Source organism: Ochlerotatus camptorhynchus, unplaced genomic scaffold, assembly GCF_037179485.1.
Source record: "Ochlerotatus camptorhynchus isolate MF236.1 unplaced genomic scaffold, CSIRO-AGI_Acam_v1.1 ptg000284l, whole genome shotgun sequence".
Taxonomy (NCBI): domain Eukaryota; kingdom Metazoa; phylum Arthropoda; class Insecta; order Diptera; family Culicidae; genus Ochlerotatus; species Ochlerotatus camptorhynchus.
In genome coordinates this window covers 4207278-4230434 of record NW_027040773.1, presented here as the reverse complement: position 1 = coordinate 4230434, position 23157 = coordinate 4207278, and the positions used below count along the sequence as shown (strand labels likewise).

Here is a 23157-nt window from a genome sequence, read left to right as displayed (position 1 = left end):
GGCCCGGATGAGCCTAGATAGGTCTTTTAATTTTACACGTATCACAATACCTAAATTGAAATTTTTCCTAACTTGTGCGGTAGACAAATGCTGAACAGTTTAGATTATATGACCTACTTTATCGGTCTACCTGGATTATTCGGAGGACCAGGAAATGATAATTTGATCCCAAACTATAAATTCCATATTGAATACGCTTTCATTTAGTGATTCTGAACAAACAAGAGTTCTAGAAAAAAAAAAATATAACGTGGCTCCTTTATCGGTCAATCCGGATTATCCGGAGAACCAGAATATCGCCACTATGCCCCAAAATATAGTTTTCATATTAAATTCGCTTTGAACTCATGATTCTGAACAAACATAGCGAAAATCGCAAGGTTCTAGGACAATTTTAATAATGTGGTCACTTTATAGGTCGTTCCGGATACTTCTTTAGGCCAGTAGAATTTTTCTGAGGACGTATATGGTGTCTTTACACCATATATACTTAATACTATCAATTTCCAGTAATATACGTTAAGTAAAGTGTAAAGTTATGTCGATAGATAGTGGCATTTCCTACTTTACTGGGAACTCGGGTTGATCCCGGCCCTCTATCTCGGTACGCAAAAGTTTCCGGTCAATGAGATCCCCACCAATCGATTCAGCAGACTTTTTCCTTTGAGAATATGTTTCACATGTTGACTGAAACCGTTTGGCAGCCGAGATATTCAATTATAGTCGCGGTTTTGTCAATTTATGCCCACTGTACAGTTGCACAGTTGATGAATTAGGTGATTTCGTCCTTGGGTACTTACAGAGCTTATTTATTTATTTATTTATTTCGTCAACCAGCGTAGACTAGTACAACTAATACAGTTTTGTTTTCTTAAATATATATTTATATAAAAAAGTAGTGTCAGCTTTCTTGTCTTTTCTTTTATGAGTTGTTATTTCATATGGAATAAAAATATTGCTTTAGTTTATGCCGAGACATTGTAAAGTCAATGGTTTCGCAGTGTTTATTGTAAGAGGCCATCATGCGGTTTAATGGCCCATATTTTGCATAATTTGTGCGATGATGTTTTATGGCAAATAAATTTCGATTTCGGAGTTGCCGAGTGGGTGCATGGAAATTTAATTTTGATAAAAGTTCTGTTGAGTCAATTCGCTGCGAAACGATATCATTTACAAATGAAACCATTGCATATTCACGACGCTCTTTTAATGTTTGTATGTTTATAAGCATGCAGCGTGCTTCATATGATGGAAGAGGAAATGAAGTCCAACCTAATTTACGAAGAGCGTATAATAGAAATTGTTTTTGTACTGATTCTAATCTTTCTTCGTGCGTGATTGAAAATGGAGACCATACAATGCTGCAATATTCCAGTATTGACCTCACATAGGCAATATATAGTGTTTTAATTGTGTAAGGGTCCTGAAAGTTATAGCAAAAGCGCTTGATAAAGCCCAGCATGTTATTTGCCCTGTGAATAATTGTATTGTAATGGTCTATGAAAGTTAGCTTAGAGTCTAAGATAATTCCTAAATCCCTAACTCTTTCACATTTGTCTACAGTTTGATTTCCTAATGCAATTGAAATGTTTGAAGTTGTTCTTTTTCTACTAAATGATATTAAGTTACATTTTTTTACATTCAATTCTAGTAGACTTTTTTTGCACCATATGTAGAATATGTGTATTTCATTCCGGAATATATTGATGTCTTCTTCATTTCTTATTTCCAAAAAGAGCTTCATGTCGTCGGCATAAATAAGCAATTTAGGTTTTTTGAGAATGTAAGATATGTTGTTTACGTATAGAATAAAAAGGAGAGGTCCCAAATGAGAGCCTTGGGGGACGCCTGAAGTGACTTGAATTGGGCTCGATTTCTTTCCGTTGAATTTAATTATTTGTTGGCGGTTAGTTAAATATGATTCAAGCCATTTCAGGAGCCCTGACTTAATTCCAATTTTTTGCAGTTTAAAGAGTAACATTGGTATGTCAATGCGGTCAAATGCCTTGCTAAAGTCTGTATAGAGAGCTTCTACGTGGTTTCCATTATCCATTGCATTCAATGAATAGTCTATAAATTCAAGTAAGTTGGTCGAGGTCGAACGACCCTTGAAAAAGCCGTGTTGCATGTCAGTAATTCTATTTTTGATTTGGAGAAATAATTTTTCGTTGATAATTGACTCGAAAAGCTTAGGAATGCAAGAGATAATGGCTATACCACGATAATTACGTACGTCAGATTTTCGACCAGATTTAAAGATAGGTACTAGAAATGAGCTTTTCCAAATTTTAGGGAAGGTTCCGGATTCCAGGGACATATTAAAAAGCCAAAACAATGGAGCAGTGAGTTCCATTGCTAGACATTTAATAAATACTGGAGGAATTCCGTCAGGTCCAGGACCTTTTGAGGCATCTAAATTTTTTAAAGCCTGCAAAATGTCCTGCACTTGAAGTTGATTGAGACCAATGTCCCTTGAAAATTCTGGATAAAATGCAAAGTAATCGCGGTCACGATCTTCTTCAGAAAATGTCGTATAAATTTCTTGAAAAAATTTTGCCAATAGATTACAGTTTTTTTTCCGAACTATCAAAGGTATTTCTTCCGAAATTATTTCTGTTAAAATTTTGTAGAACACGTCTATACCAATTTCGACATTTCCTACATTCCTTAAAATTAATTGCCAATTGACACTGTTTAATTTAAATTTTATTTTTTCGTAGCCTGCTAATTTGTATTCAAAGACTTCTTCGTATTCGCAGTCGTTGGGTCTTTGGTTTTCATGCATAAATAAAGAATATTCGATTGCTGTGTGAAACGCTTCATTTTTCCACAGTGGATTTAATGATTCGGTCACACAGAAATCTTCATAAATATTCGTTAGTAAAAAGTCCAAATAGCAATTTTGTTGGTTTTTGATGTGGTTAATTTGGTTCAGTCCTAAATTAGCAGTTTTGTCAAAAATGAACTGCAATGTTTCATTATCCCCAACGACTGGGAGTAAGATACATTCATTTTCAGAGTCCAGAATGAAGTCAGCATGGCGTTGATTAAAGTCTCCATAGATGTGAACTTTAACCTCAGGAGGAAGGTCAGATAGAATTTGTTCAGCACTTTGGAAGAAGGCTTCATAAGTGCTTTTATGAGCATGGTCTGGTGGAAAATACACTGAGGCGAACACGTGCGTTTCACCGGCTATGTGTGATTTCACCCAAATATGCTCAAATTCTGTAAATTTTGGTGTAAAGATAATTTCTGAGTTAAAATTGGCCGAAAGAGCTATAAGAACTCCACCACCTGACTTCTTCTGTGTTGCATGAAAATTTCTGTCGTCTCTGAATACATTAAAGGCATTTTCAAAGATTTCTTCACTTTTTACGCTTTCGTCCCAGCTTGTTTCAGTTGCCAGAATAACCGAAAAGGATGAGCATAATAAATGTTGATAAATTTCCTTCATTTTAGCTGGGCTTTTCATGCGATTGAAATTTTGACAATAAATCAAAATTTCAGTCGCATTCTGTCTGTGTGAAGAAATTGTTGGATTTATAGCAGTGCCGTTGTTATCACACGGGCCTCCATTAGCTCAGTCGGTAAAGGTGCAGCTACAAAGCAATGTGGTGGCTGGGTTCGATTCCCAGGGCGGTCTAGGGATTTTTCGGGTTGGAAAATTTCTCGACTTCCCTGTAGATTATAGTTGTACTTGCCACACAATTATACTACAGGTATACCTCGATATAACGTAACTGTCACTTTTGACTACCATCGCTGATTACTAGCTAACAATCATTAAATCAAGCAAAGTAATAACACCATCGGAGATATGAGACAATCCTCCATCTATTGGTCATGCTAATTTTAATAATTGGATTGGTCTATGTGCGATATAGACGATGGAAGTCAAAAGTGACTGTTCAATTGTTTAGCAGGCAACATTGGTGTTTCTGGGGCGTAGAATATAGCACTAAAATCATGGCTACTACATATGTAACACTGCAGAATACAGTGCTGCCCACAAAACAGCTGCTTGGTCGTGCCATAAGAGATCAACTGACCTTTGGCTGAAAATTGATCTTCTGCAAAGTTGTAGAACTACTTAATAGTGCATCATGGGAAATGACTAGAAGACTATAAACAAAAGTTTGTTTTTCTCATAATAATTTCCATACAAACTTTAAATGGTTTATGCCAAATAAGTTCAAATTTTGAGAGGATAACCAGATAACCAGATTTGGAACCGTTTGAGCACTGTGGAGCGTAAATTTCAAAATTTTAAACAGTCTAATGTCCATAGAATTTTGAAAAATGTATCTGTACTGCTATAAGCTCTTGAATCACTAATCGCCCACGTTTGTCATCTGTGTGGAGCTGAGTGGATTGTGCGCCGGATAAAGCACTTCCGCTGAAGTCTGCGGTGGCCGAGAATCCATTGGCCTATGGTAAGAGGGAAGACTGAAACAATGGTCTTACAATAACCATAATACCTACTTATATATAGCAGTTACCTTGAACTATGAAAAATAGAATGCATTTTCAAACCCCTAACAATATTTTCGTGTTGAATCATTATATAGAAATAAAAGATTCTGATTCTACTGAACGCGATTGAATTAACATGTTTTACATTCAATTGCAAAAAAACTTCTATTGCACCAATTGTAAAAGATAAATTTTTCATTATGAAAAGAATCTATTTCATAATGAAAGATTGATCTTTTACAATTGGTGCAATACAAGTTTTTGGCAATTGCATGTAAAACATTTTAATTCTATCGCTTTGAGTAGAAAATGGAATACACTCATTATTATAGTCACTCTTGGTATTCAGCAAATAGAAAAATACGAAAGACTTAGAGATTTAAGAATTGTGTTGGATTCCTGCATTAACTTTTATTGTCCATTATAATGAAATTATAAACAGAGCAAATAACATGCTTGGTTTCGTCAAACGTTTCTTTCATAACTTTCGTGATCCATAATACCATAAAAACTTTGTACGTTGCATATGTTAGGTCAATACTAGAATTTTGTAGAATACACTGAAACCTCCGTTTACGAAGTCTTTTTTTACGCAGTATTCAATTTACGTCCCTCTTTTTACGAAGTAAATCCCAAATAACGAGGTTTTTTTTTACGAAGTAAATCCCAAATAACGAGTTTTCTTTTTACGAAGTAAATTCCAAATAACGAGTTTTTTTGTGATTTTGGGAAACTGGGATATACTGTGAAATACCACACAATATGGGTATTGTTGGAATCGGAGTGACGTGTAGGGACCGGAAATCGATGTCTGTCGCCATTTTTAAATCCAAGATGGCGGCTTCCGGTAACATAATAACTTCGAATTTCTGTCAAATACCCCACAATATGGGTATTTTTGGAATCGGAGTGACGTGTAGGGACCGGAAATTAATGTCTGACGCCATTTTGAAATCCAAGATGGCGGCTTCCGGTAGCATAAAAACATGGAAATTCTGTCATATACCCCACAATATGGGTATTTTTTGAATCGGAGTGACGTGTAGGGACCGGAAATCAATGTCTGACGCCATTTTGAAATCCAAGATGGCGGCTTCCGGTAAAAGAAAAGCTTGGAAATTCTGTCATATGCCCCACAATATGTGTTTTTTTTTTAATTGGAGTGACGTGTAAACAGTGATGGAAAAGTTCGCAAAAAATCACTATGACTCGCGAACTTTTCCCCATCTTTTCAAAATGGCGTCAGATATTGATTTCCGGTCTCTACACATCACTCCGATTCCAAAAATACCCATATTGTGAGGTATTTGACAGAATTTCCAAGTTTTTATGTTACCGGAAGCCGCCATCTTGGAATTCAAAATGGCGTCAGACATCGATTTCCGGTCCCTACACATCACTCCGATTCCAAAAATACCCATCTTGTGAGGTATTTGACAGAATTTCCAAGTTATTATGATACCGGAAGCCACCATCTTGGATTTCAAAATGGCGTCAGACATCGATTTCCGGTCCCTACACGTCACTCCGATTCCAAAAATACCCATATTGTGGGGTATTTGGCAGAACGTCCAAGTTTTTCTGTAACCGGAAGCCGCCACCTTGGATTTCAAAATGGCGTCAGACATTGATTTCCGGTCCCTACACATCACTCCGATTCCAAAAATACCCATATTGAGGGGTATTTGACAGAATTTCGAAATTATTATGTTACCGGAAGCCGCCATATTGGATTTCAAAATGGCGTCAGATATTGATTTCCGGTCCCCACACGACACCCTGATTCCAAAAAATACCCATATTGTGGGGTATATGACATAATTTCCATGTTTTTATGCTACCGGAAGCCGCCATCTTGGATTTCAAAATGGCGTCAGACATTGATTTCCGGTCCCTACACGTCACTCCGATTCAAAAAATACCCATATTGTGGGGTATATGACAGAATTTCCATGTTTTTATGCTACCGGAAGCCGCCATCTTGGATTTCAAAATGGCGTCAGACATTGATTTCCGGTCTCTACACTTCACTCCGATTCCAAAAATACCCATATTGTGGGGTTATTTAACATTATTTTTCTGTTTTTATGTAACCAGAAGCCGCCATCTTGGATTTCAAAATGGCGTCAGACATTGATTTCCGGTCGCTACACGTCACTCCGATTCCAAAAATACCCATATTGTGGAGTATCTGGCAGAATGTCTAAGTTTTTCTGTAACCGGAAGCCGCCATCTTGGATTTTAAAATGGTGACAGACATCGATTTCCGGTCCCTACACGTCACTCCGATTCCAAAAATACCCATATTGCGGGGTATTTGGCAGAATTTCCAAGTTTTTCTGTAACCGGAAGCCGCCATCTTGGATTTCAAAATGGTGTCAGACAACGATTTCCGGTCTCTACACGTCACCCTGATTCCAAAAATACCCATATTGTGGGGTTATTTAACATTATTTTTCTGTTCTTATGTAACCGGAAGCCGCCATCTTGGATTTCAAAATGGCGTCAGACATTGATTTCCGGTCTCTACACGTCACTCCGATTCCAAAAATACCCATATTGTGGGGTATCTGGCAGAATTTCCAAGTTTTTCAGTAACCGGAAGCCGCCATCTTGGTTTTCAAAATGGCGTCAGACATCGATTTCCGGTCCCTACACATCACTCCGATTCCAAAAATACCCATATTGTGGGGTATTTGACAATATTTTGAAAAACCTCTTTTTACGAAGTAAATCCCAAATAACGAGTTTTCTTTTTACGAAGTAAATCCCAAATAACGAGTTTTCTTTTTACGAAGTAAATCCCAAATAACGAGGTTTTTTTTTACGCACTAATTCGATTTACGAACCCCCGTTTTGGTTCGTAAATGGAGGTTTCAGTGTAGTTTGGTTTCTTTTTCCGAGTATACATGAAGCAAGAATTGAATCGGTTCAGAAGCTCAGGAAATTAGGCTGGACAGTATTCCCTCTTCTGTCCTGCGAGGCCCGCTGTATGCTTAGAAACGTCCAAACAGTTAGCGTCGTGAATGTGCAATGGTCCCCTTCATTAATGATCTCATTACACATCATATTGATTCAGCAGCTCTTCTATCTAGACTAAATTTTAACCACCTTCGCGGAATCTACGTAATCGAACTTTGTTTGTCACTAATCATTATCGTACAAATTATGCCAAATATGGGCTCATGAACCGAATGATTCTGGCGTATAATAAACACAGCGAATTTCTTCTCTTCGATATGACTAAATCAAGGTTAAGACAATATTTTATAACACGGACGAATATTGCTACAGGAAATTTTAATTGGATTAAAAAATTCACATAGAGGAAATGATTGACGACTAAAGTAAATAAATAAATAAATTTTGTTTGCCAAAACTGCACAATTCAAAGGGGTTGTTCGTGAACCACTGTCTACGATTTTCCATTCATATTTATAATAATGTATATGGGTGGTAGGTAATTAGCCGTCCCCACCCTTCAACCACTCTCAAAGATGTCTACATGCATGGTAAACCCCAAAATCAATTGCGATCAAAATCCCACACAAAACATGTACTCACTAGAATATACTCACTATCAAATACCCTTTCCCCCATGTTCATAGGACGGAGTCCACTGTTGGCATGCCAATCTACAAGACGCACATGAAGCTGCACATCTTCCACATCCTACAGAGTGATTACGGAACCTACAAGTGTGTAGCCAAGAACCCTCGAGGGGAAACCGATGGAGTGATACGAATATACAGTGAGTACGACCAATAAATCATTATCATACCTATCATCTTCGACCGACATTGAGTACTGTTCACAATGAGAGTTGACCTTCTCCTGAGCTCTAAGCCACTGCATGCTGGTTCACAGCACGTGTCGAACAGGACAACAAGCCTAATTAATTTGCTAAAGTCCTTGATCATCCGGAAGGGGAAAACCTTGACATACACACTGCATCTACTCCGTCTCTCTCAGTGCTCCATTCATTCATGCATTATGTCATCACTCTCGGTTATTCTAGGAAGTAGAAGTGTTTGGCATTCCAGGCACTAGGTGGGAACGGAACGTTCCACAAGCATGGCCATAAATAACGAGTGCTGACAATAACAGCATCGGAAAATCTCATCAGGAGGCAAACAGCTTTCAAAAGGCTTTCAAAGCCATTGTTTTCGTAGAATAAATAATTACGCTAGTGCAGAAAAGCGTATGCATAAGAAATTTGTTTGCCTTCTTACCGGTCGGTGTGTTCCGGTACGACGGCAGACGTTGTTGGTTGGTTGAATAAGATTCCTGTGTCCTGGCTTCATTCCGTTGCGAACTAAGGTTACCAGAAAATCATTGCTTTACTAGGGGAATAGTCTTCACACGAGATGCACGCTTTCCAATCCGATAAGAACATGTAAACAATTTTCTTGGAAAGCGCCCATGGTAACCTTGCTTCAAGATCCTGAAACCGAGAGCTTCGTGATCATTTAAAACGATTTAAGCGATGCTATTTCTCTGCTTTTGGCTTCAACTCAACAGCAGCAGTGTGCTGTGCAGCTCTTGCAATGTGTCACATGAGGGGGAGTCAGTGTGCTGTGCTTCCTTCCGATGGAAATACAGCCTCGGCAAGCAGATGGTAACACTTAATGAAATTTCGTTTGTTCGCTTGCTCGTTTTGGATCTCGATTTACCCCACGTTCACTAAAGCTAAAACAGCCCCTTGCTCCAGTCGCTGACAGGCGTCTGACTAATTATCAATAACAACAATGGACGAATTTATATGTGTAGTGCATGTACGATCAATGCGCTCGTCTGTTTGGGGTGGGATGCAAACAAAATCAGAATTTGAATTTATGATTTAATAATTGTAATTAAAACTGTCAACAAATTACGGCTGAGGGGTTACCGTTAAAAGATGAATGATTTATGAGGGAGGAAGCGGAAGGGATTGCTTGTTTATCGAATGGCAACCATTCGGCAATTGATTACTTTGTACGGGAAATACTCATCGTTTCATATGAAAAGTTCATCGCTGCGCTGGAAACAGAATTTAAATACATAATAGCAATTTTATTCTGAACTGAACAATTAGATTCTAAAATACATAAAGCATGGACCATTTAGAAAAATAATAATAGTATTGCGTGTATTAAGGATTTGTATTGACAATTCGAAAAGCTGTGTTGACTCGTATATTTCATGGGAATATTCAGAACAAAATATTCAACGCAATTTTGTAGACATTCCGGGGATAAACCGGATCCCGGTTCATCAACCGACGCACACATTTTTCATGCACCGTTTTGGTAATCCTAATCCACCATGTTTTCATCTGATTGGTGTTTTTGATTACTTTAACCTTCTTCTTCGGCATCACCTTCAAAATTGCCCAACATTTCTCAACCGGCCAAAACTGGTGACAATTAGGTTGGTTGATGTCTTTTGGATCAAGCTGGACTCCTTTAACCTCGTACACTCGAAGCACATCCTGTTGTAATAACGGGTCGCAATATTTGATTCAAGAGACATTCCAGTGTGTAAAGTTGCGAGTCTTATACATGAGGAAAACCTTAGCCTCCTGGCCGCATCTACAAATTCCCTTTAAAATAATGTAGGAGAGATGGGGATAAAATGCCCATACTAAGGAAGATCCTCGGTTAATCCACAAAATGAATCGATATTCAAAAGTGTAAAACCATCTATTTGCTGGATTAGATATTACAATTTATATGCTTAACGAAAATGGTTTAAATTGATGAAGCTGAAAAGGCCTACAAAAACCTATAAATAAAACAGCAAAAAAGGGTTAACTTCCATTTAATTCCACTTAATTAATTTTGGTATCCATGAAAGATACGTTTTTCGACTACAATGTGCAATCTTCATCAGTGTCATTCCCACTAATGAACTTATCAAAATCTAACCCCCTTAAGTACTCATCTCCTAGGTAAAAAAGTCAAGATCACAGGTATAAACATGAATCTACAATGTGTTGCCTACAAGCCTTTGGGATTTTCCTTACTAGAGAGTTGTATAGATTTTTTTCTCCTTTACTTTACTAAAATCTTTGATTTTTATTAGTTAGGTAGGTTACATTGAATCGTGTGTTAATTAAATGGAATTATTAATTAATTACACTTAATTAAGTGGAATTATCATCAGTTGTTAATTAAGTGGAATTATCATCAGTGTAAGAGCAACCAAAGGATGCCCGCTAGGAGGCGTGTTATCACCTCTATTGTGGTCTTTAATAGTTGATGATCTTCTCAAAAATTTAATAGCCCATGGCTTCGAAATAATTGGCTTCGCAGATGATATAGTCATAATTGTATGTGACAAATATGATTGTAACAGAATGCAAATTGCTTTAAATTTTGTCTCATCGTGGTGTGATAGGGAAGGATTAAACATAAATCCTTCTAAAACTACTATCGTGCCATTTACCCGAAGGAAGAAATTTTCATTAGACAACATAAGATTGAAAGGCACACTTTTGGAACTTTCTAATGCTGTCAAATATCTTGGAGTAATCCTCGATAGTAAACTTAATTGGAATATGCACCTAGAGCAGGCAATAAACAAAGCTACTAATGCTCTATGGATATGCAAAAGAACATTCGGTAAACAGTGGGGACTGAAACCGAAAATGATCCATTGGATTTACTCGGCAATTGTGAAACCCAGGATTACTTATGGTGCATTGGTCTGGTGGCCAAAAACAAAAGAGAGTGTTGTTCAGAGAAAGTTAGAAAAACTCCACAGATTAGCAACTCTCTCAATAACAGGTGCAATGAGAAGTACACCATCGAAGGCATTGGATGCTTTGCTTTATATGCTACCATTGCATCAATTTGTACAATTAGAAGCCGAAAAGTGTGCTCTAAGGATTACAAGGTCAGTGAAACTCTTTGAAGGAGACTTTAGAGGACATCTTACGATTCTAAAAACTGTTAGTATCAACTCTCTAGTAAGGAACAACGAAGACTGGATGGAGAAAAGATACAATTTCAATCGACTTTTTCGAGTAGTTGACCCTGGGCGTAATTCATGGCAATTTGGTGGCCCGGTTCTTCGTCCAGGATCGATTGTTTTTTATACAGATGGTTCAAGATTGAACAATCAAGTGGGAGCAGGAGTAACTGGCCCAGGGATAGAAATATCGGTTCCTATGGGCAGATGGCCAACTGTGTTCCAAGCAGAAATCCAAGCAGTTTTAGAGTGTTCCGTTATATGTTTGCGTAGAAACTATAAGAGTTCAAATATATGCGTCATGTCCGACAGTCAAGCTGCTCTAAATGCTTTAAAGTCGGCGACATGTACATCAAAACTTGTCTGGGAGTGTGTTCAATCAATTCAAAAATTGTCTTGTCATAATCAAGTCAACTTATATTGGGTTCCTGGTCATTGCGGGATTGAGGGAAATGAAAGAGCTGATGCACTAGCAAGACTCGGATCTTCTCATAAGTTCATCGGGCCAGAGCCCTTTTGTGGTTTATCGGCTGCATCTCTTAGAATGGAGCTAAAAGCGTGGGAATATTCAAAAGTGGAGGAAACTGGAAGAACACTTCCATTGCTAGGCAGTCGAAGCGATTTATTAATCCAAACATTTCTGTGACCCACAAAATCCTGGAACTTTCTAAGAAAGATCTTAGTATATATGCAGGTCTTATAACAGGTCATTGTCCGAGCCGTTATCACTTGAAGCTTCTGTGGCATAGAAAAGGAAGACTCGGAACATTTTCTATGCCACTGGCCGGCAATTTTCAATAAAAGGCGTAAGTTCTTCGACAAGGGGCTGATAGAACCCTTTGACATTTGGAGAACAATTCCCAGTACGGCAGTGCACTTTATTCGAAGTATAATGCCGTGCTGGGATAATGCTATTAGTCAAACGATGGCGATCACTCCTAATAATAGTGATACGGCATCTTGATATAGCTAAAGAAAAAATGGGGAATATATCACAATAGATCAGAAAAATGGTCGCAGTTATGAAAATACCCGACAAGGAACAAAAAAGTTGAATTATAATAAGATAATATGGAAGATAACCCTTTTTTGCTGTTTTATTTAAGCATTCCGCTAACAACCCAATTTCATTACTTCATTATGATGGCTACCAAGCCTTTGGGATTTTCCTTACTAGAGATTTTTTCTCCTTTACTTTACTTAAATCTTTGGTTTTTATTAGTTAGGTAGGTTCCGATTCAACACCTTGTAGTTTCATTTTTATACCTGTGATCTTGACTTTTTGACCTAGGAGATGAGTACTTAAGGGGGTTAGATTTTGATAAATTCTTTAGTGGGAATGACACTGATGAAGACTGCACATTGTAGTCGAAATACGTATTTATCTGCCATGGATACCAAAATTAATTAAGTGGAATTAAATGGAAGATAACCCTTTTTTGCTGTTTTATTTAAGCATTCCGCCCAATTTCATTACTTCCCAAGTAACATTGCAGGTTTTATGGTGGTTTTGAAGCATGCTACAAGTCTAAATTTGAGTCTACAGCACCCCATAAAACCAAAATTGTTACTTGTGTTCACTACAAAAACCTGTTTTCAAAACACTGAGGGGCAAAATGCGTATACTGATTTCATGCCACGGAAGCATACATTTAGGCGTTGTCTTGGCTGCTTCTCTATTGAATATCAAAGGTTCTCGCCTGATGGTTATGCTTCGCACACTAAGTTCGGGGAGCGCGTTATACCCCATTTGAAGTAACAAATTGCAACGTTGAGAATAAAAATTATTTTTCTATTAAACATACCAGAGGCCGAAAGATGCAGTAAAATCTATTGCTTTTAAATGAATAATTTAGTATAATTGTGGTGCAGTGCATAGGATTACATACATATAAAAGCATGCATTTAATGTTATGTATCGCTGTTGTTTCTTATGCTTCATCATCAGCTTCTAAAAAAAATTATATTTTTGATGGCTTGCTTGGGTAAACTAAAATGTTAATGTACTATGAATTGTTTCAATCGCATCTCGTCCTATTTAAAAAATAATAAAGTAATATTTGTATAATGCTGAAAATTATGGACATATATGTAATAATCTGAAATAAACCAATAAAACAGAAAATCAATTCAATACAACATAATTAATGGTAATCTATTATAAAACATATGGTGAAGTGAATGCAACATAATATAAACATATATACGGCGATAAGAACGACCCAAATTTGAGTTAAGTTAACTGATAAATCACATAAAGTGCAGGAACTCAGCGATGAGTAAATTTGCTTCATGTTTTCCCAGGTTTTTCTAGGTTTTTCTAGAATCGGTGTATAATGAGTCACGCTAAGAGTGAAGCCAAGTCTACCTATTGAACTGTCAAACTGGCTACCTATTGTGAAAAATAAATAAACAATACGATGCTATGAAAGCTACACGAAAGGTATTGCAATAAAATATAAAATTTAATCGAAGAAATGACCATAAACATGCAGTGAGCATTTAAGGGGTTACGCCTACCTGCTAACTTTCAAAAATTCGATTTTGTTTATTGTCCTAATCAAAAGTATAAAAAGTCAAAAATATTTCCTCAAAAGATCAAGTTGATCCGATGAAAATTGTGAAAGTTATGCGACGTACAAAAATATTCACTTATAGTGGACTAAACCCAACTTGAAACTTTAAACGCGATTATCTCGGAATCATATTTTCAAAACCGGTGCCAAAATTTCTCGAAATGTATACATTCGATTCGTCCGATTCATTTTGATTTCTGTTCAGTACTATTTTGTGCAGTCCACGATCGTTCGGATTTCGTCTATCATTTAATTTCGATTTTTTACAGCCGATCAAAGATAAATTTTAAGGATCAAAAATCGGCACTTCAACTTTGCAAGGCCGCCATTTAGTCAAAAAAATTAAAAAAAAAACCGAACGATCAAGGACTAGTTTAACACACGCTCAACGATTTGGCATGTTTTTTTTTATTTCAGATGATTGCATCACAAACCGCAGTTGGCACCGCAAAAAGCGTTTTTTAGAACATCGTCCACGGGGACCAGCCGTGCGGGGCACCAGGACCTCGTTTTTACAGCACCGACTGATCAATGTACCATTTAATGTGTGTTCAATAAACGGCAGAAAACCGATTTTCAATATGTTTTCGAGAAAAAAAAATCCAAACTTTCGCTTTTTTTCGGTCTTGCAGGTAGGCGTCACCCCTTAAATTGTAATTAGATTCGTTTAGTAATGATCGGTAATGAGAATTTGTAATATATTTTGCTGATTTAATCCGACAAAATCACTAATATAATAATTTACTGCAGCCGGTAATTTAATTTCTCGCTAGAAGTCCTTTAAAGTTGATGCAGAAGTCCTCTGTTGCCAAGTGAAAGGGAAGGGAATCTTTCGAAACCCTTGATGCGAGTTCCACTGTTTTTCTCTTGGCGTGACTCATTAATAATGAGTTTTTATACACCGACTCTAGGTTTTTCCAGGAAAAAAATTCCGAATATGAGAAAGATAAAGACTTTTCACTCAGTCTATTGAGCGATCTTTGATCGAAACACAAAAGATTGATTCTCTTGTTTCGATTAATCGATTGTTTTTTGAATCGATCCCAAAAACGACAAAAATCGACTGGATCGATCATTTTCATTCGATTTTTGTTTCGATCCAAAAAGAAAATTTCAGTGCATTTGCATTTGCAATTTAATATTGATTTGTTTTTTTGTTTAGACCTTTGCACATCACTTGCCTTGAACAAGGATTCTGCCAAACAACCAGTGTGACAGTTCAGTAGGGAAGAACGAGAAAGAGAAAGTTTGGAGCTCCAGAGATGATTATAGACCTTTTTGACTTTGAGCTGGTGGATACATTTGCTATTGCAAAAGCTCCTTGATCCCCGTGATCTACCTGGAGACTTCAGCTCACGCTCGGGCAGAGAAAATCCGTAGTAAATATCCCCATGTATACCCCATTGCCAGAGACTATTTATCAAGAATGGTAACAAGTATTCCATCAGAGAGGCTATTCTTTAAAACTGGTGAAACCACACAAAATCGATATCGGCTCAATGCAAAACGTATAATTACGAACACTAATTACAAACATTATTACGAAAAGATGAACGGAACGGACGAAGTGTCTTCCGCGACGGATTTTTTTTCTTTGTGTTGTCCTCATTTTGGACGGCTAAGACCGCTCACGGTCCATTTCGGCACTGTGGTTGTCGTGTTTTGTGTTTGGTCGTTTCTTGGATGTTTGAATGTTTATGTTTGGATTTTTGTTCGTTTGAATGCTACAATTTCTTTCAGGTCCGTCTCGTTATTCTCTTTTATGATGGTGGTCAGCGATTTGCAGCATTCTAGCACGACATAGACGAGTGCACGGGTGATCTTTTGTTCAGCTACTGAATAAAAATTGACACAACAGCGGGGCCCTGTTTACTAAAAATGAACACATGAATAATACTCGCATGACATTTGAAACGGGCCTATCAAATTTTGTACATAAGTCTTGTTAAGTCCTCTTCGCGCGAACCGAATACGCCCACGCAAACTAACAATACCATCGGGTAGGGGAAATTCTCCCCTTCCCGATAGTGCTCTTGGCGTACTTCGATTCTGGTGAAAAGGACCTAGCAAGTTGTTTGCAAAAGTTGATAGGACCTTTTCAAATGTTACGCGAACAGTGTTCACTCGGCTGTCGACAAAAGCAGGCCACTCTCGATGTGTGCCACGCGATCATCTGTTTTCTCGGCAGCAACCATTGTGTGGTCCTCCTCATTGTTCTTCATCAGCAGTTCTTTCGGTCGATGCGTCGTCGACTTTGGAAAGCAACCGTTTCGTGATGAGTGTGTGAGTGCTGACCACGTTTTGCGTCCATTGCTGCAATGGACGCGCTCTGACCCTCGTTGGCGTACAACAATTTGCCATACAATGAAACAACTGGAAGCGGCTCCAGTTCTGATGGAGGAGGCTTATTGGATAGCGAAAGATAAAGTGTTTATTGTGTTGTACCTTTGACTATAGTTTTAAGATGTATTGTATAGTGACCAAAAATCCTCGGCTCTGTAAAGTTAATTCCGTTGAGCCTTATCAAATAAATTAATAAACAAAAAAAAAATGTTACGCGAGCATTATTTATGTGTTCATTTTTAGTAAACAGGGCACAACAGCGTGTCAATTTTTGTTCAGTAGATGAACAAAAGTTCACTCGTGCACTCGTCTATGCTCTGATCTTTCGATGTTGAACTTGGGCAGTAGTAGCGTAGATGCTGTGGGTCGTTCGTTTTGTCGCACAATTCGCAACTATCGTTTATTTCTGACCCCCACTTGTATCTGCGCTCCTTTGTGTTTATGTGTCATGTGCGTAGGGGAATTTACGTATTCTCGGCAACCTAAGCAGCGACCTTCTTTCTATAGCCTTTTTCTCTAAGGAACGCACACATATGCAGTATTGGTTTGTTTACAATCTTTTGCTGCCAGCTGCTCTAACAATTTCAGTCGAAAGAATTGTCAAAAACTGTTTTGAAACGCTTTTACAAAGCTCCAATCTTCTCTAGTGAGAGCGAGTAGGCAACCAGTTTTTCTTCGGCAACCGTTCCATTTGAACTGCATGTAAATCTGCTGTTCTATTATCGGCAACTCGAAATCAGCTACAATTTGTAGTGCGTGTGTTGCATTTCAAGAAAACCTTGCTAGATTTCTTTTTCTCAGTGGTAAAAATATAGTCAAATTGAAGCTGAAAGCATAAAGAATCGTTTGCACGCATTCAGCGAAGTGTTTTCGTAAGAAAATCCAGTGAAAATAGTGTTTCAATTTGTGTTGCCGAAAATAGTCTGTCATGCCGAAGCCGTCATTTCCCCTATATGTGTTCAGGTTTAAGCCATGGAACCAGATTTTTTTTTCTCCTGGCGTTTCCATTATTTCCAGGTGCCATATTCCTTTCTCCTCGGAAGTTTTTCTGTACGATGTTATCCAGTCGTACCAGATTTCAGCTTTCGCCAGCAGGATGGCATCGGGTAGTGTCAAGCAGTTGTAAGTCGTTTGTGGTCCTTGGGTGGCTCGAACCGCTTCTTCATCAGCCTTCTCGTTACCCGGAATCCCTTGGTAGCTGGGAATCCATTGCAGCTTGATCCTGTGGTTCCTGTTTTGTTTTAAACAGTTTGACGATTTCCCACGCCATGAAGTTCTCATTCTGCTTGCTTCTGTTTCGGATGGTTTGAGAGGCTCCCTTGAAGTCGGTAAAAATCACTGCTTTGTGATATTGTTTTTCCTTTGCGAGTTCGATGGCCGAGCGAATGGCCAGTAGTGCGGCGTTGGTGATGGTGTAGTAAGGGTTGAGTTTCTAAATGAAAACTTGTTGGTATGTGTGGTCGTACACCGCCAGTGCCGTTCCCGTCGTCGTTTTGAATGCACCCGTTTAAAGGTGGTAAAAGTCTTCGTAATGGAGATTCTTTATTTCTAGGAATTTTAGGTTCCAGAACTGCTGGCTGTAGTTTTCCTTTTTGTTTTAGTGCTCGAACATGTTCTCTTTGATGTTCCTGTCCAGTGTGTAGTCCGAGTATTGCCTTCTATCAAAGAAAGCTATTTCGCTGTTTTTCGGGTTCATTTGGCATATGATGTAGTTGAATTTGACGGCCGTTTCTGTCCGTTTCCCAAGTTGTTCCTGATTGAACGATCGGAGAAAGGCTGTAGCTGATTGGTGTGGCTCCTTTAGGGTGAGCGGCTCCCTTCTGATGTCCAGCGGCGTCTGTCCGGTTTCGACGTGAATCACATGGATTGGTGTGTTTTTTTTTAGAAAACCCATAGTGCTGCGAAGGTACGAGTTGTACACAGTTTGTAGCTTCTGAAGGTTTGTTTTGGACGCATTTTCGTATATTTGAGCTTCATACTCTAGTCAGCTGCGGATGATGCCGTTCCCAATCTTGACTAGTGTGTTCGGGTTGGCATTACTGCTGCGCTTCCCGAGCATCTTTATTATTTTTACTTTTGTGGCTGCTTTGTCTCGGATGTCCTCGATGTGTTTTCTGTGTGTGAGAGTCCTGCCGACTGTGTACCCCAAGTATTGATGAGTAATTTTCAGGTCCATATTCTCTCGTCTTGATCCTTACTACGCTGGTGTCTTTTCTCGTGAAAGCGGCTGTGGCGCTTTTGGAAACGTTGGTTTTGAGTTTCAGCCTAACGAGCTCGGCTTGGAGCTGGGATAGATAGTGGTTGGCTTTTGCTGCTGCATCTTCTGGGCTACTGCTGGTTACCACCGCCGCAAAGTCATCCACGAACTGGATGAGTTCACATCCTTCGAGTTCGATCTGGTGCAAACGACTGGTGTAGAGAATGCAGAGGATGGGTGACAGTGGGCATCCTTAGGGGAGGCCTTCGCAAACCTCGCTATGCACGTCTCCTTCGTTTGTTTTGAGGACAAGATGTCGGTCGCTGAGGTAAGTGTGAAGCCAGGAGATGATCTTGTTTGGGATGCTTAAGGATTGTAGGTTATTGAGCAGTGTTTGGAGGTTCACGCAAGCCTGTGATAGATCGACGAATACGACGACGGTGTCCTTATTTGCCAGCTGGGCGTCCTTCACCTTGTTGACGATTTAGTTGACGCAGATCTGTGCCGAAAGGGGTTTCCGAAAGCCAAACGGGGAGGGTGTAAATTCTCTATTTCTGCTATCTCAGCAAGTCTGCTGTTGATCACCGAGTTTATCAGCCTGAGAGTGATGTTTCTTCCCTTGTATTTTGGAATTGGCTTTATTTGGGTGGTCCTCCACCTTTCCGGAATTTCTTCCAAAACGAAGACTTCGTTGAGCATCTCACATACCTTAACTTGCATGTCTAGCCTGAGATTCATTAGGATGCCTTAAGACATGCCGTCTTCTCCTGGTGCCGAATGGGACTTTTTTTTTCTTTTGTAGGGTTTCCCATCGTAGTAGTGTGCGAGGAACTGTTTGGCGTCATCCAGCGTGGTTTCCGGTTTTCGGCATACTGGCTGGGTTAGCGTGGTATCCAAACCCTTGATGATGTTCCACAGCTGTCTTGGGGGAGTGTCCTAATTTACTGTTTCAGCGAGTTCCTGGCAATAAGCCCGTTTTGCCTTCCGTTTGAGCCTCTTGAGGATAGCCTGTGCTTTTCGGAGTTCCAGGTGGTTGGTTATGCTTTTGTATCGGTTGTAGTTTCGGAGCTTCTCTTATTTGATCTTATACAGGCTTTATTGATGTATTCGGACCGCCAGCGCTTCAGGTAGTTTTCTTTTTTGTCTTTGATGATGAAGCTGGCTTGTTCTATGCTATCCTCGGATATTGTCTGCATTTCGGTGGAGTTATAGATGTATTGAAGCTTCAGTTGGTTGCTCAGATCCGCTGCTTTGTCATTGTTGACTCGATTCATTTTTTCTAGTGCCACCGGGACTCACTTGCGATTTCGATCACGATCGACTGATGGTTGCTTGTGAGACCTCTTTCCAAGAAGCCTTGGTTGCTAGTCCGGCAGTTGCTAGAGAGAGGTTGATCGCTGTGCTGCTTCCGTTGACCGTTGACATGCATGTTGTCGTACCGTCGTTCAGGAGGATAAGCTTGGAAGGTTCCACAATGCTGTCGAGCAGGTTTCCTTTGTAGCAGTTGGTTGCACCGGGGTCCCAGTTTCGATGGTGACTGTTGAAGTCTCCTCCGCCAAGAATTTCACCTTTCATGTGGTCCAGCTTCTCGAAGAGTTCCAGTATTTTGCTTTTGGGGATTATATCCAAAGGGAACGCACACGGAAACCCTTTGGTTATTTTGACCCCTATAACTTCGACCGGTAGAAGGTCCTCGAACAGTATTGTTTCGTAGTCCAGGGCTTCGTGCACTAGAATTTCGACTCCCCTTATCCTTGATTTCACCTGGCAGTGAGCCAATCTGAAATTTTCTTCCTTCCTGAGCCAGATTTCCACGCCCACCGAGTTATCCGAAAGGAAATGGCTGAGCTCTACAGGGCGAAGACTTTGAACGTTGTGCTGCAAGATTATCAGCTTTTTCACTCCACTGTGAATACTTGTGTTGGTTCTAGTGGTTTCTACTTGGAGCGGGTGCCCCTCGATGATTGATTGGATGTCTTGGCCGATGTCAACGAGTAGTTGGTCCCTGTCCAGCTCTGACTCCACATTTTTTTTTATTTTATTTATTTAACGTCATCACCGACGGATATCGATTGCAAGCCATTGACGGCAATCGAATGTGCAGGAAGGCAGCTTCCACACCTGCGTAGGATATCGCACCCATTCAACACACATGGCCGGGACCAACGGCTTTACTTCCCTTCCGAAGGAAGACGTGACCAGAGATTTTTATGCCTCAGAAAAATCTCACCGACCTCGGCTGGGATTCAACCCAGACACATTGGGGTGAGAAAGCAGTCACGCTTACCACTACACCACCGGCGCCGGCCTATCTCTGCCGATCTTTTGTTGCAAGTCTCTAAGTGCGTTTGTGTCGCATCTCTGCGAATAATTTTTGCCGCAGCCACGTGATGAAGTGTTCAAAGTCCGTTGCCTTGAAGGGGTTCTCTTGGCATATTGGACAGGTTGACGTGAGTTTGCTTAGCGGCCCACGATCACCATCCTCGTTGGGTGAGGTGGGTTCCTGTCTCTCCAAGCTCGTTTCTTGGGAGCGAAAAGCCTGTCTTTTTTGGGGCCTAGGTCCTGCCAAAGGCCAGATGGGTTGATTGCTTCCTCCGAGCCTTCGGAAGTCACCTTCATTTCCCTTGTCTCCCTGCTGTTTCAGGAGATTGAATTGATTTTGCAGATTCGGGAAGTGGGTTTCTGCCTGGGTAAAAGTGATCTGCCTCTTCCTCATTGTTTTTCGAATCTTCATGTGTCTTTACCTTTCTAGGCACTCGATACCGTTTGCTCCGTGTCTGAGTTTGCAGTTTGGGCATCTAGCGTCCATGTTGCAGTCTGCCGTTGAGTGCATGCCTCCACAGTTGACGCATCTTACACGAGAGGTGCAGAACTTGGCTCCATGTCCAAATTTCCAGCAGTCCTTACACTGGCGGATGGGAAAAATATAAAATTCAGGCCTGAAGCTACAACCGAAGATCTTCACTCATTTTGACACTTGCGCACCCTCAACCTTGATGTTCATTGTGTCCAGAAGCTCTCCATTCCTGCTCCGTCGCTTAATGCGTTGAACTTTGGTTGCTCAGTGTTCTGCTTCTATGTTCTGCAATATCTCTCCTTCGTTGAAGCTGGTGGAGACTTCCCTGATGAAGGTTATGGTATGATCCCTGCTCTTGGGTTCGTACAGTCTCAAGTTGGCATCCGCCAGCTTTAACCGTCTCAGCTCGGTTTCAATGTCGATGTCAACCATAAACCTGAACTTACCTAGCTTGGAGATTTCGGAGAAATTGTGGAACCCTTTGTCCCTTAGGTATTTTCCGAGGGGGTCGGATGACTTGGGAAGTCTTTTCAAATGTCGATCATCTTGAAGACTACGGTTTTCCGTTGGGCTTCCTCGTTGTGTGCCCGTCTTAAGTTTGCTGTTCCAGCGTGTTGCTTGCAGCTTCCTGGTCCTTTTTTTTTCGACTGTCTGGTGACCTGTCCAGCTCTGCTGTCAGCGATACGCTTAATCCTTGCTGCGGCCTCCACACTTGATCCTGCCATTGTTGGTCCCAAGAATGCTTGCTATGTCCTATTGAACTTGTGAATTTCTCCACTGTACACTTCCCGAGACAAGTCCCTTGGTTCCCCCAGAGCTGAGTACCCGATTCCTCAAACTTCCCACGGGGTGCCAAAGAACCCTTCGTAAAGCGTTTTCGAACCCCGCCACTTCTTTATCTCTGTATACGGTCACTTCTCGATGGGTTTCGCTCCCTGATTTCACGTGAGTGTCGGCCCGCGTATTCCCGTCTTCCCGAATTTTACCGGAAAATTCCCGTATCGGGCAGTCGATAGCCAATACCAACTCCCTGCTTTCCGCGCTTCCTGTTATAAATTCTCTTCCGTTATTATTTACAATCGTGTTTCACTAAGCCCACCGCGCACTTTTTCTTGTTGCCCGCACCCTTGAGCCGACGAGTTGAGGTTAGGTATGGAATTCCCTTGGTTTTTCCTCTCCAAAACAAGATTGCAAAGACTCATTTCAGCTAAAATAATGTTTTTCGGAATAAAAATACCACTTTTCCCACTTGCACCGGGAGTTTATGCACACTTCTTCGCTGAATTCAACTGAAACAATTCAGATTTAATGGATTTTGCGAGCAAATAACTGAACCGACGAGAGAACTCGTGTTTACCCGACGCGACTCGATTTCACTTTTGTCCGCGACGGTTTATTTGTAATGATATTTTTCTACTACTCATTCTACCCTAAGAGGAAGAGGAGACAATAGAGATTGTTAAAGTGTGATTGTGTCAGTGATTTGTTTTCATCAGGAAAATTTTCCGCTATGAAGTTTTTTTTTTCCCGATGAAAACATTTTGCATCTACGTATACGTGACGTAGTGTGCGTACGATAAACGTCAGCAATTTCTATACGGGGGCGAAAACAAACCACTTTTCTGTCAAACGCGAACCAGCTCGTGATTCGCCAATTTGAAGTGCGTCCCGGCCCATGTGTGTTGAATGGGTGCGATATCCTACGCAGGTGTGGAAGCTGCCTTCCGTCAATGGATGGCAATCGATGTCCGTCGGTGATTGGCACTAGATTGCGGAACAGAGACCGATGTTAAATAAAGGAAAGGAAAGCAAAAATGTGA

The 23157-nt window shown here is 40.1% G+C and overlaps 1 protein-coding gene across 3 annotated transcripts in view; it reads left to right on the top strand.

Moving 5' to 3' along the window:
* DIP-zeta (Dpr-interacting protein zeta) overlaps positions 1 to 23157 on the top strand; it is a 307293-nt gene that overhangs the window by 224767 nt on the left and 59369 nt on the right. For all 3 annotated transcript variants that reach the window (XM_065228207.1, XM_065228209.1, XM_065228208.1), the window contains exon 8: positions 8082 to 8224. In XM_065228207.1, coding sequence (XP_065084279.1) covers positions 8082 to 8224 — 143 coding nt within the window. The remainder of the gene's footprint in view (positions 1 to 8081; positions 8225 to 23157) is intronic.